This window comes from Drosophila yakuba, chromosome 2R, assembly GCF_016746365.2.
Source record: "Drosophila yakuba strain Tai18E2 chromosome 2R, Prin_Dyak_Tai18E2_2.1, whole genome shotgun sequence".
Classification (NCBI taxonomy): domain Eukaryota; kingdom Metazoa; phylum Arthropoda; class Insecta; order Diptera; family Drosophilidae; genus Drosophila; species Drosophila yakuba.
In genome coordinates this window covers 14,942,274-14,955,096 of record NC_052528.2, presented here as the reverse complement: position 1 = coordinate 14,955,096, position 12,823 = coordinate 14,942,274, and the positions used below count along the sequence as shown (strand labels likewise).

General features: G+C 49.5%; 3 protein-coding genes across 4 annotated transcripts; 1 reads left to right on the top strand and 2 right to left on the bottom strand.

The window, feature by feature from the left end:
* Positions 1–17: 17 nt before the first annotated feature.
* Positions 18–4,706, top strand: LOC6530722 (dynein intermediate chain 2, ciliary). Of its 2 annotated transcripts, none has more exons than XM_039372769.1 (8): positions 18–192; positions 1,907–2,337; positions 2,401–2,635; positions 2,698–3,124; positions 3,192–3,269; positions 3,332–3,723; positions 3,775–4,196; positions 4,255–4,706. In XM_039372769.1, exons 1-8 carry the CDS (start codon positions 145–147, stop codon positions 4,439–4,441), a joined length of 2,220 nt encoding a protein of 739 aa, XP_039228703.1. In that variant the 5' UTR covers positions 18–144; the 3' UTR covers positions 4,442–4,706. The 2 variants fall into 2 exon arrangements, with proteins under 2 accessions (XP_039228703.1, XP_002091613.2); XM_002091577.3 differs by having other exon boundaries at positions 1,904–2,337.
* Positions 4,488–7,125, bottom strand: LOC6530721 (fukutin-related protein). Its single transcript, XM_002091576.3, has 3 exons — positions 6,095–7,125; positions 5,916–6,032; positions 4,488–5,858 (listed from the first exon to the last, which is right to left on the bottom strand). The coding sequence occupies exons 1-3, from the start codon at positions 6,830–6,832 to the stop codon at positions 4,995–4,997; spliced, it is 1,719 nt and encodes a 572-aa protein (XP_002091612.1). The 5' UTR covers positions 6,833–7,125; the 3' UTR covers positions 4,488–4,994.
* A 169-nt stretch (positions 7,126–7,294) lies between these two features.
* Positions 7,295–12,818, bottom strand: LOC6530720 (atrial natriuretic peptide receptor 1). The gene is made up of 11 exons (XM_002091575.2): positions 11,622–12,818; positions 11,444–11,555; positions 11,210–11,375; positions 10,826–10,903; positions 10,406–10,682; positions 9,793–10,348; positions 9,615–9,730; positions 9,478–9,556; positions 8,782–9,425; positions 8,398–8,722; positions 7,295–8,336 (listed from the first exon to the last, which is right to left on the bottom strand). The coding sequence occupies exons 1-11, from the start codon at positions 11,917–11,919 to the stop codon at positions 7,502–7,504; spliced, it is 3,486 nt and encodes a 1,161-aa protein (XP_002091611.1). The 5' UTR covers positions 11,920–12,818; the 3' UTR covers positions 7,295–7,501.
* Between the last annotated feature and the right edge of the window lie 5 nt (positions 12,819–12,823).

The following is a 12,823-nucleotide window of genomic DNA, read 5'->3' as shown; positions in this document are numbered from 1 at the left end:
ATCAAAACACTTTTGAAGTCGCTGTCAGCAGAGCAAACTAAAATCACTAACACAATTATTTCCAGTTGTTTAAATTTTAGACATAAAGTTCGTTCTAAAACTTGAGGATTTCCAGTGAAAAAAAACGAAGAAACCGCCAGAATAATGGCCACAAAAGCGGGAAAAGGCGACGGCAAGCAGACGAAGGGGAAGGTAAGTATAAAAGGGATGACACCGACTCAGATACCCTTATATACACTGCACTTTGAGTCACTTACACTGCGGCCGAGCACACATCCTTTCGCCACGAAAGCTGGCGGCGTAGTGCCAAAATCGAGGTCCTTGCTGCGGCACAACGTCTATTTTTGTGTTTAAAAATTGTTTGCGCCTATTTGCGCTTACTTTTTAATAAGTTTGGCTGAAAGCTTGGCTCCGTCAGGCAGCCCGCCTTGATGGAACTTTGTCACGGAACATAATTTGCAATTTCCGGACCCATCCGGCTCGGCTCCTCGGCGGAGGAGTGGTGCCGTAGTGGCGGAGTGACGGAGGAGTAGCGGCCACCATGTGCGTGCCAAGCTGAAAAATGCGGAGAGAGAGGGATCGGGTCCTTGCAATTTAGTTACAGCTACCAATTTATTTGGGACCATGGGGACTGGCCTGTCCTGTGCAGGATGTGAGTGTCGAAGGCTCATCAGGCGCAACGCAATAAAAGAGTCGATAAATCACTCACGTATACGACCCTAGGCTCACCTTATTCATTTGGATGCACATCAAAATAAATATGTTTTTATGTAAGAGCCAATCTGCTTCGCTGTTATCCCCACATCCTCATTCCCGGGACCTGCTGCTAATCGAGTTGTGTGTGCAACTTGTTTATTCCACCTCATCCCGTTGTGACGTCAGGCACAACGGAACAACGAAAGTTGTTCGCCTTCGCCGGTGAAGAGGCCGCTGACGTGGCGAACGTCATCACGAATGTCTTGGCTCCAAAAAGCTGTGGCTCCTTTTTCGGGTCTCAGTCTTGGGCCGCCGTTCTTGCCGCGCAGATTTCCCGGATTACCACAATCCGGATACATTTCCATACTCAGTTTAACTCTTGCCCCAAAGTACTTAATTACCTCTGCCAGGATGTGGAAGCTAGCCAACAAGGCCATGGCGGTATATGACCACTAGATTGCATCCCCACTAGCAACTCTTAGCTAACCGAGTAGATCTGTGTGCCTGTGAGTGTGGCTGCAGTGCGTTTCAGAATCTTAAGTATATATCTATTCTAATTTTCATCGGTTTGATATTGTATATTTGCGAAAATATCAGATTCTGAAACGCTTGGCAATGTAGGGATCTGTAAATACCACAAGTGCCTGTCTGTGTCTAACGTATATAACCGATATCTTTCCATATATGTACGACTTGTAAATACAACCCGTAGTCGTTTTCTCGAAACTAAATCTGAACTCGTAGTCGTAGCTCTCCATCTCAGATCACATATAGATCATATATATCTCACCGCAATGTCAGAGGTTGCGAGTGCCACGGGAACCGGCGATCCTGTGGAGGATCCTGAGATCGCCAGCCAGAGCGATTGTGACGGCGACGAGGTAACGCCTGCCTGTGCATTGTGCCTATCAACCGATATTTGGATATATCTACTCTGTATATATCTACTTTCAAGTCGCATGCCGCATACTGCTTGGTTCTCCTCTCTCTCTCTCATGATTCCTCCTCTCACCTGCCCCAATAAACTAGTTTGCACCCACATCGTCAGGTATTCCATGTTCGCTGTAATGTCAGGTAAGTGTCCATTCCCAAGGATTCCCCTCCTAGCATCGTTTCTTTCGTGGCACCTTCAGTGGAATGTTGCATGCACCACACACTAATCCATCGGTTCAGTGAGTTAGTCATACTGTTGATCCAATTTCCCCAGCTGAGGACCTCCAAGAACAAGACAGAAGGCGCTGGGGGTGGTGGCGGCGATGCCGATGACTTCGAGGCCTGGATGAAGTCGCGCCAGCTGCTCAAGCCCGATGACCAGCTCGATCTCACCGAGGCGGAACTGGGCGAGGAGATCACCAAGGTGCTGACCCCCACCAACACCAACATCATCCGCAATCTCGTCGTCTACAGCTTCAAGGAGGGCGAGTTCGTTTTGGCTCCGGTGCCCGGCAACACGGTCACCCTGATCGCCTTCCCCGGAAACTCACTGCACGTGGACTCCGAAGAGGGTCGCCGCCAGATCGAGGAGTCGGACGAGATTGGCTACCCACTGCCCATGCCCAACTACACAGTGGTGGAGCAGCGCGAGACCGACAACGTCGATGGTGAAGAGGGAGAGGGCGAGGAGGACGATGATGGGGGCAAGTGAGTAGTTCCACCAGGTCGCTCATACCTTGCTATTAATGTGAATCGTTTTCGATGCAAAAGCGCAAAGGACGGCGGCGGAGAAGACGAGGATGTCGAGGAGGAGGACGACGAGGAGGCCAAGGGCACCGAGGGTGATGAGGGCGAAGGCGAGGGCGAGGGTGAAGGCGCCGTTGCCCGCCAAGAGGACGATGAGCCCGCCCAGCAGGCGGCGGCCGTTTCATCCAAGAAACGCAAGCTAATCAACCAGTTCAACTACTGCGAACGAGGTGCCCTCACCTATACGAATCCCAAAAGGGTAAGTTATACCAGTGTAGTGAAAAGATCTTTTTATATATATATGTCATTTTATCCTTTTAGAATGTAGACACCCAGACCATACCACCGCCCCGTTCCCAGTTCGGGGCCAATGTGCTGCAGTGGGTCATCTATGATTCGTATATGGAAAACTTTGCGGAGTCCCAGAAGGACGGCAGCAAGAAGGAGGATCGCAAGCGCGGCAGGAGGGAGAAGAAGTTCCGGGACAAGTCGGCCATTGCCGAGCAGCTGAACAAGAAGTATCTGAAGTGCTGGCAGATTCTCGAGCGGATGATCAATCAGAATATCTACGATGACATCGCCCACGACTATCGCTACTGGGAGGATCCGGCGGACGAGTTTCGCGAGGGTGAGGGCAATCTGCTGCCACTCTGGAAGTTCCAGTACGACAGGACCAAGAAGATGAACGTCACCGACATCCTGTTCAATCCGAGCTACTACGATCTCTTCGCCGTCTGTTTCGGATCGCGTAATATAATAATAATGTACACCTTTGGTTACCTATATATAATGGGGGAAACCATTATCCTTTTCAGATGACTTCATGAAGCAGACCAACGAGGGTTACTTGTGTCTGTTCACTGTGAAGAATCCCTCATTCCCGGACTACATAAGTAAGTTCTAGTTCACCCATTCCTTATTGGGAACTCATTGAAGGTCCTTTCTTCGATTTCAGTTCAAACCGACTGTGGGGTTATGTGCTGCGACATCCATCCAACGTATCCTTTTCTGGCGGTGATCGGTCTCTATGACGGCAATGTCGCGGTCTACAATCTTCGCGAGGACTGCAAGGAGCCACTTTATGTGTCCAAAGGGGTCAACTGCAAGCACGGCGAGTGCGTGTGGCAGATCAAGTGGGGACTGGACATGGCCGATGGTGAGGTCAACTTCTTTTCGGTGTCCTCCGATGGGCGAGTCTTCAACTGGATCCTCATGCAGAACAAACTGTGGGTCACCACCATCATAACACTGTACCGCGAAAATGGATTGGTGGACGGTCCAGATGGCACGAAGATCACCCTGAAGAGCGGAGGATCCTGCATGGTGTTCCATCCAGTGGATAACAAAGTACAGATAATCTATGTGTTTTGATTTTATTGATTTTACGCAAATTCTTAGGTGTTTCTAGTGGGCACCGAGTGTGGCTATATCTACAAGTGCAGCACGGCGTTCAGCTCCAAGTACCTGATGACCTACTATGCCCACAACATGTCCGTCTATCGCATCGACTTCAACCGCTTCAACAGCAACATCTTCGTGTCCTGTAGCGCCGATTGGAGGGTTAAGGTGTGGGAGGATATGCGTCCCGATCCACTGTTCATCTTCGATCTGGGTGCCGCCGTAGGCGATGTCAAGTGGGCTCCGTACTCGAGCACCGTATTCGCAGCGGTGACCACCGAAGGCAAGGTGCACGTTTTCGATCTACATGTGAACAAATACAAGCCCATCTGCGTCCAGGCTGTGGTGCCTAAGCGGAAGAACAAGCTCACCAGGTTGTCCTTCAACGAGAAGCTCGCCTTCATTGTGGTGGGCGATGAGAAGTCAGTACCATAGATTGTATATATATTTGAATGTTTATATTACAAATTTTACCATTAGGGGCGTCACCACATCGCTGAAGCTATCGCCCAATCTTCGGATGATGGTCAAGCCGCCGAAGAAGCAGCTGTATCTCGACCAGCACACCCTGCAGACTGGCAAGCTGGAGAAGCTGCTCTCCCTGGTGCGGGAACTTCCAGAGGGCGGAACTGTGGTGCCCGATGCAGCCACAACCGTGCGCAGCTAAATCCCTTGATCCCGAGATCATGAATCCAGCCCAGAAAAACACTTTATTCCGAGTTGACGTATTATATTTTACACATATAGATTATCTGCTGGTTCTGAAAGAATCTCGATTCATCCGTCTTGTGTTACTCTATGTTCCTATCCATCTAACAAAAATTTGCTATCAACGTTGAAGTCAACCAACATAAGGAACTTAGAAGCAATGTATATAGTCACCAAATTGTATATATGCTTAGAAACGAAATAAATTATACAATAAAACCGTAGTCAAATCCGTTTTAAGGTAGCTTTAGTTAGATCTTAAGTGAGTGATCTTTAAATGAGATTTCATAGAAATGAAATTGTAGGGATTGTTCAGTCGGATGATGAGTACGTTGATTTTAATACCACATTAATATAAAGAATCTGAATCTGAACTAATTACTTAATTTAATTGGCTTCATTCTATAATTCCTTAATAATCACGTTTTCATTAATAATCTTAGTGTTCAGCAAAAAAAATTAAAATATTCTTTTCACAGACACTTCTGGATACTCGTATAATTGAAGTGGTCTCACTCCTCATCCGCATCCAAGTCGGCGGACTTCACCCTGATGCGCTTCTCCTCCAAATACTCCAGCACATTGTTTGGACACATAACACTCTTGCCCAGGAAGAGCACCGTGGACATCGGATGCAGGTAGTCTGCCGAGAAGCTCCTGGCCTTCCAGCCAAAGAAGCCGCTTGCCTTCGCCTCCGTTCCACTGATGGAATAGGGCAGCAGGTTGACGCCCACCTGGTTGGGCTTGGAGAACTGGACGCGGAAATGATGGCCATCGGTGGCCTTTATCCAGTAGAATCCCTCGTTGTCCACATACGGCTTGCTCTGCGACTTCTTCATCGCATTGGATCGCTCCAGGTCCTGGACATTGAAGCTAATGTCAATGTCGTAGGCATCCGGAGACAGGTGGTTCGTTTCGATGGCGCTCTGCAGGGCTCGATTGTCCAGCCAGTAGCGGATGCCCACGTTCTCGAACTCCTCCAGCACATGGTTAAAGGTCGTCCTCAGCTTGTCCAGGCAGCAGGGTGGCGTGTGCTTGCCCAGGTAGGAGTAGTAGGGTCTCTCGTTATACACACTACCTATGCAGGACTTGGTGGTCCGCTCGCAGCCAAACAGATCGATGTCGGTGATCAGGGGCAGCGAGGTGTTTGACGACGAGAACTGGCCGTCCAGGACCAGGCCATGACCCTGGCCCCACACCTCCCGGGCCTGTGCCTTTCCTGGCACTCGGTAAGCCCTTCGCACGATCCGCTTGATCTGCAACTTCTTGTACATCTCACGGAATTGACGACGGCGCAGGTCCATCCTCCGCTGTTTAGTGTGGAAGGAGGCAAACAGACGGCGTCCCTCCTGAAAGGCTTGCGGGAACACCGTGGTCTAGACAGGATTTCCAGTGTTACTACTGCTACGAAGCAGTGAGAGGAAACTACTCACCGAGAGATTGGCTATCTTGGCCTGCATGTAGAGCATTTCCGGAAAGGGCAGGGAGAAGGGCTCGGGCATGGCGCCCAGAGCAGCTGCATCCAACAGGATCGCGTGCTTCTGCAGGAACTGCTTAGAAAGATATTATTTTAACCAAAGAAACTTAATAGTTACATAATAATTTTACCCACCAAATCACATCGTCTGGTATCGTTGGTGGCCACCAGCTCCAGTGTCCAGTCGGGCAGATCCAGGTTCATCCTGACGCAGCTGCTGAAGGACTTGAGATTGCCGGCAAAGGGTACCAGCACCATGCGGCGCACCAGCTGCTCCGGCGGCACCGCAGGACGCTGCTCCTTGGGCTGTCCCGGCAAGCCCATTGAGTTGATCTCGCGCAGAATCTTCTGCAGGATGTTCTTGCTGCTAAGCCTGACGCCGTCCGGCATGATGAGTGCGTACTTGGTGCGAATGGATGCCAAGGGATTCAGCTCCTGCTGCGTGCGGCGCACATCAAAGGACAGGCTCTGGAATAACACGGTGCGCTCCTCTCCGGCGGTTAGATTGCGCTCATAGATGACCGGCGGATAGGCGTATTCAGCACCGCCATCCTGGAGCACCAGGATGGGCATGTTGGGTATCACGTCCAGGATACTGTCGATCGATGCCTTCAGATCCTGTTCGAAGTTGTAGTGGCCATAGAACACGATGGTGATGGACTTGCGAATGTGTTTGTTGGCATTGCGCAGCTTGTCCTTGGGCGACAGTTTGGCCGCCTTTGGCGCTTCCTCTGCCGGCATGGATTCTCCGGATAGAGCTCTACTTATACGACGCCAGAGCAGCGTGTTCCACGTGTAATAGAGGAACACCAGGTTGGCCAGCAGGAATCCAAGCAGCAGCAGCTTGACCAGACGCAACCGGAACACCTTCATTCCGAGAGATGCAGGATGTGCTCGATGAGGTTCGCTAGATTCTAGTGGTGTGTGTATCTGTTTGTCCACCGGGGTATCTACACTGCATCTACATGACTGGCGGGCATATCTTTGGACACTGGCTTCATCAGCAGATCCTTCCAAGGATGGTGGTTGCTCATACTCAAAGTGCACTTGGCTTGGCTAATTCACTCATTTACTATTTTATTTTCCGCTTTTCGAGAACTTTGTTTTTGTGCCAATTCCTTTTTCGTCGGCTATGCGCAAACACCGATTTCCTCCCCCGCGGAAAAGCGCTTTCAGCTCGAACAGCTGATGGGGCCGGAGCTGGAAAAAGGACGAAAAGCTTGCTCCCAGGATAAGTGACCGTATATCATGACATTTTCAAGAGCTTTCCACTGCGCTTTTCGCGCCTATAAAGCAAAAACTTAAATTGAAATACAAATAATAAAATTATGAAAACCAGGTATTATTAAAACATTAAAAGCGATTTTTCTTTTTATTTCAATACAGTATAAAATAAGTTTCTGAGGACATGTTTATCAGGTGAGTGTTCTTGCATCCTTTGAAAAGTTTAATGAAGTTGTAGTAATAGTAATAGAATGGTAAATAGGATTACTGTGAGATCCTAAAATAATACTGATTTGTACGAAATCGATGCTAAGACGACTACTTTCCCATGCCGGCGAAGAGCAGCGGAAAGGGCACCTCGTCGGTGGTCAGGATCTGCGGAGTGGGAGGACGTGCCTCGCCCTCGGAGGTGCTATTCAGCCAGTAGGTGGTGACCGTGCCCTTGCCCTTCAGCTCGACATCGCCGCGCTGCTCCATTTGGAAGGTGCCGAACTTGTCCAGGATGGCCTTGGTGGCCGAGGACACATGAATCTTGCCCGGCTGGCCAGTACTCTCCATTCTGGACGCCGTGTTGACCGTGTCTCCAAACAGACAATAGTGTGGCATCTTCTTGCCAACGACGCCAGCGCACACGGATCCCGAATGCATTCCAATGCGTATCTGGATCTTGTACTCCGGCTTGTGGCGGAGATTGAAGGAGCTGACTGCTCGAAGGATGTCCAGGGCCATGAGAGCAATCTCGCGAGCATGCTTGTCACCATTGGGCTCCGGCAGTCCAGAAACTACCAGGTAGGCATCACCAATCGTTTCCACCTTGTAAACGTCATAGAAGCCAATGATTCGGTCAAAGGTGCTGTACAAGTCGTTCAGAAAGTTGACCACATCCATGGGACTGCTGCGGGCGCACAGTTCGGTGAAGCCGACGATGTCACTGAAGTATATGGTCACGCTGCTGAACTCTTCCGGCTCCACGAGATCGCCGGCCATCAATTGCTGGGCCACTGGACGCGGCAGGATTTGGTAGAGCAGCTCCTCCGTGCGCTGCTTTTCCAGGCTCAATTGACGCGTTTTCTCCTCGACGAGACTCTCGAGATTGTTGGCATACTGCTCCATGCGATTTAGTAGATCATCCATCAGATTTTCACAGAAGCCTCTAAGTTTGGTTTTATATTAACTAATAACTAAGTGGCCATTACTTATAGAAGGACACTTACTTCATTATAGTGCGAATATTGCTGCGTATGGTGGAGAAAGTGGGCCGCTCCTCCTGGTTGTCTGCCCAGCACTTCTCCATCAGCTCCAGCAGATCCGGAGGACACTCGCGCTCTCTGATGAGCGGACGGAAGCCATTGCACTGACGCACCTTGTGCAGGATCGTGTGAACGTCCATCTGCTGACGCGCCTCCTGGTAGGGTCCACCACGATTGACGATCTCCTCCAGAATTATGCCAAAGGAGTACACATCGCCGCGCTGCGTCGCTGGACAGCAACCAGGTATGGAGGTCAGTGGGAGGAGTTCCGGAGCAATCCACAGGAGTTCTGAAATAATTTTGGATACTCAGTAATTAAAAAACTGGTTTTATGGCTCTGAAACTCACTCAGATAGTAGTTTTGATCCCGCACAAAGTCAGAGGGCGTAGTCAACGTTCTTAGTCCAAAGTCGGAGATCTTGAGCACGAATCGTCCGTCTATCAGGCAATTGCAGGACCTCAGTTTTCCGTGGGCAGCCACATCGCTGTTGTGCAGATAGTTCATGCCCTTGACAATGTCATGAATGAGGGACATGCGGAAGTTCCAGTCCAGTTCGATGGCCTCGTTCTCCAGCACATCCTTCAGACTGCCCCTCGAGCAATATTCGGTGAGGATGAGCACGGTGGGTCGCGGCAGATCGATGCAGGCGCCCACGAAGCGCACGGTATTCTCGTGGCTCACATCCCGCGCCTGCTTGATCTCCCAGAGGAGCTGCGGCGTCAGGTCCACCTTTTTTACGTTCACCTTCTTGATGGCCACCCGCTCACCCTTGAACTGACCAATGGTGGTGTACACTTGCGGCGGCAGCGACGTGAAGCTGGCTATCGAGGCTCGACCCGAGTGGATGCCGAACTGCTGCAAGGAGATGTTCTCCACGTCCAGGCGCTGCAAGCCTCCCTTCGAACCAAACATGCCGCCCATCTCGATGAGCACATCATCGGGTCGCACACGCCAGGACATGTTGTTCAGCTCCTTGCTGAGCTTCATCTGCCTGAAATCAGTGTCCAGATAAATACATGAATGTGGTAAGTGAACTAACATACTTTTGTAGAAGGCAGATGACCAGAAAGACGAGACCCAGGAAAAGGACCAGTCCAAACACGGAGTACATAATGGTAGAAACTGTGATAATGATAATATATTATATATAAAAACATGTTTTATTATCAATGCATCTTACAGTTTCCGAGGCAGTCTGTGGAGTTTCCCAGGAACCCACATGGCGGCACATCCGGCGGTGGCTCCTCCCGTCCACCAGGCCAATGTATCTTCTTGCCATGAACAGCTGAATATACTCTTTAGATTACAATGATATAATTATGTAAATTATACTTAAAACTTAAATTAAACATCCTCACTTGTGTACGCCGGAGTAATGGGCCACAACCGAGAACTTTCCATTAATGGGGTCCAGATCCAGAATCGAGTAATCCGCATCCCGGTCACCATTGTCGTCGATGCGGACGTGCCCGGTGATGCCTTCGAAGGTGCGATTCCACATCCGCCTGGTGATATTGACCCCATCCCGGATGTCACCACCCTCGGTGAGGGTCTCGTTCAAGGCCATGCCCAGCAGGTAGACGCCATCGTAAAATGCTCCAATGAAGAAGTTTACCTCCTCGCCCTCGCCAAACGTGTAGTTGTAATCGTAGAGCGCATTCTCCCTCACATTGTCGGCAAAGTCCTGGAACTTGGGACTCGTCGGCTGCAGGAGACTCACCCTCAGGAGGGCTTCATATGCCTTACGCGCCTTGGCGTCGTGCTCGTCCTTCATCTCCCACCCCTTGTCGCCCCAGTACTCGCTCTGAAAGATCTCCACGTCCAGGAACACCCACTCGCCATTGGTCATGCCCAAGCTGTGGGCTGCCAGCATGAATTTGCGCACCAGAACTCCGCGTACCGACAGGATGACAACTAATCAGGATCAGGTAATCTTAAATACCTGTTATATCCTTTTATGGGCCACCTCACCTCTTGCATACATGCTGGCATCCTTGAGATAGTTTTCGTACACCTCCTCCTCGTTACCGTTGAGCTCCTTGACGAAGCTCAGGAGTCCTTCCTGCCGCAGACCGTACTCCAGATTCTTGCCCACCGTCCACGAGAAGAGCTCCGATCTGTCCACCAGCAGAGCCACGTGATTCCAGTTGAACTGCCGAATGACGCTGGCAAAGACCAGGATGAGTCGGCACTGGCAGTAGGACATCCGGGTGAGCGTCGGGTACTTGGACTTGTCCTTGAACATGCCCTGCAAGTAGTAAGAGTATCGTGTGAGCTAGTAGCCCGTTGCTCAAGCCGGAAAACCAGGCCAGAGATTAAATGTCATTTAATTGAAACTACCATGGTTTTACCATTGGCAATCCATGAACTTCTCCCTTTGGCAAAACTTACCGTGTTCTCATTCTTCCACTTGTGTATCCTACCCAGGATTCCGGAAGTGACCGTAAGCTCACCTTCCGAAGAAGGCGGCTAGCAGCAGGTGGGCGAAATAGGAGGCAGATTGCCATTTGTCATTAATACGGGCAAACTTAAATGCAAATTAAAGAGCGAGCCGAAAAGTCATTTAATTTCCAATGTCAAGAGTACGACCAGCACAATTAAGCTGGCTAAATGTGATTACTTCTGGAGTGGCACAAGGGGATGTGTATTAAAATGTGGAGACCAGGGCTGTGCATTCCATTCCGGTCGGAGGTCACATTATTGAAAGCGGCGTGCTGCGTCCGCTGACACGCGACTTGGGTATCCTGTCCCTGAATCCTGTCCCACTGCTCTCACCTGATCTCCCATGCCGGTGATGATGGGCGTGTTCCAATAGGCGGCCAACCGGGCCACCGGCTCAAGGGCAAAGGCGCAGGCTGGTCCAATGAACGCGATAACGTCGTCCTGGAAATGCATGTCCGCAGCCAGTCCAGGAGCCCGAGCACCCGAACAGGATGGGTAGCTAACATAAATGGTAAATAGTTGTATCAGAGCTAGTGGAATACAACTTAACATGGATTATATACAAACCTTCCCTTCTTTTTCAGTAGTGTTATGTTGTGAGGCTTGAGGAACACCTTGTTGATCTCATCCAAGGCCAAGTCCACGGCCGGTCCGCAACGCTCCAGATCGAATGGGGAATCTGGTGAGGTCCAATGGTCCAACTGATGAGCCATGAAATCTTGAATGATGATGCCCAAGCACTTACCCAAATGAGATGCCATTAGAACCCCAACATTGTAGACACGCATTGTGGACCCCATTTCCCCCACCTCAGTGTATCTGGAAAGCTGAGGGGACTTGAAGTCCCTGCTCCTCTCGTACATTCTCTGCTCTAAGCTCGCATCACTGGCATTGAATCCCACCAGGGAAGTAGTGGAGTCCAGACTAATGTCCTTGTTCAGATCCTCCCAGGTAATCTCATTGCGTCTGGGATTAGGATGGGCACTGAAGCAGTCGGCGAACATCAGGAAGAAAACGTGAATGCTGATCCGAAGGAGGTGCATATTGTTGAGTCTAACTATTTAGTACCAAATTGTATTATGTAACTGGATAGATTTAATTTACTGCTTTAAATTCAACTAGCATTCAAAGCCTAAAGTTTTTTCTTTACGACATTAATGTTCTTATAGTCCATTCATTATGAATATTAAATCACATTTACAGACTTAATAGTCTTTTTAACCCAAAAATCCGTCCAAATACTCAAATTTTCCAAGCAACACTTCAGTTTTAAGGGTCACATATAAATTTGAAATTAATTCAAATGTCAATAAAGAGTAATGAGGTGCGAGTAATTATCCATTTAAAGCTTTAAAATGCTCCACTCTTTTGGAGTGCTCCTTCAATTTTAAAGTTCTTAAAGCAGTCCAAACATTTAGTGTTTTTGAAGAGCACGTTTTTAAGTTTTTAGAAAGCAAACACTTTACACAAAACACTTCACTTTATCCAATTGTAATACCGGAAGTCGAGACGGGAAAGATGGCCCGAAGCGCGATAATCGAGTGAGCCAGTGGCCACAACTGTTGGTCCTTTTATATCCGCGACGAGCTCCGCTCGGCAAAACTCGTCCTGCAGGCACGAGTCCTGGCAGCCAATGGGAGGCCTGCAAATCGACGGGAAAAGTGCTTCGTCTGGACGGAAAGTGAATCTCTAGGTTAGGCGAGCAAGGCTTTATGGCCTCACTTGTTGCTCCTTGGCCAAATTTGAATGGTAATCGCTTGGAAACGCCGTCGCGTGCCTCCAGCAATTAATGTGTCTCTTTGGTGGCACTCGTGTAGACTGCTTTAAGAAGATGCTGACTTAATTCCCCCGATGTTTAGTGAACCCAAATCTGATAGTCCAAGGGAATGGCATTTCAAAGAGGGAAAAGCAATTACCAATGTCATTTAAACTAAACCAAAAGTATAT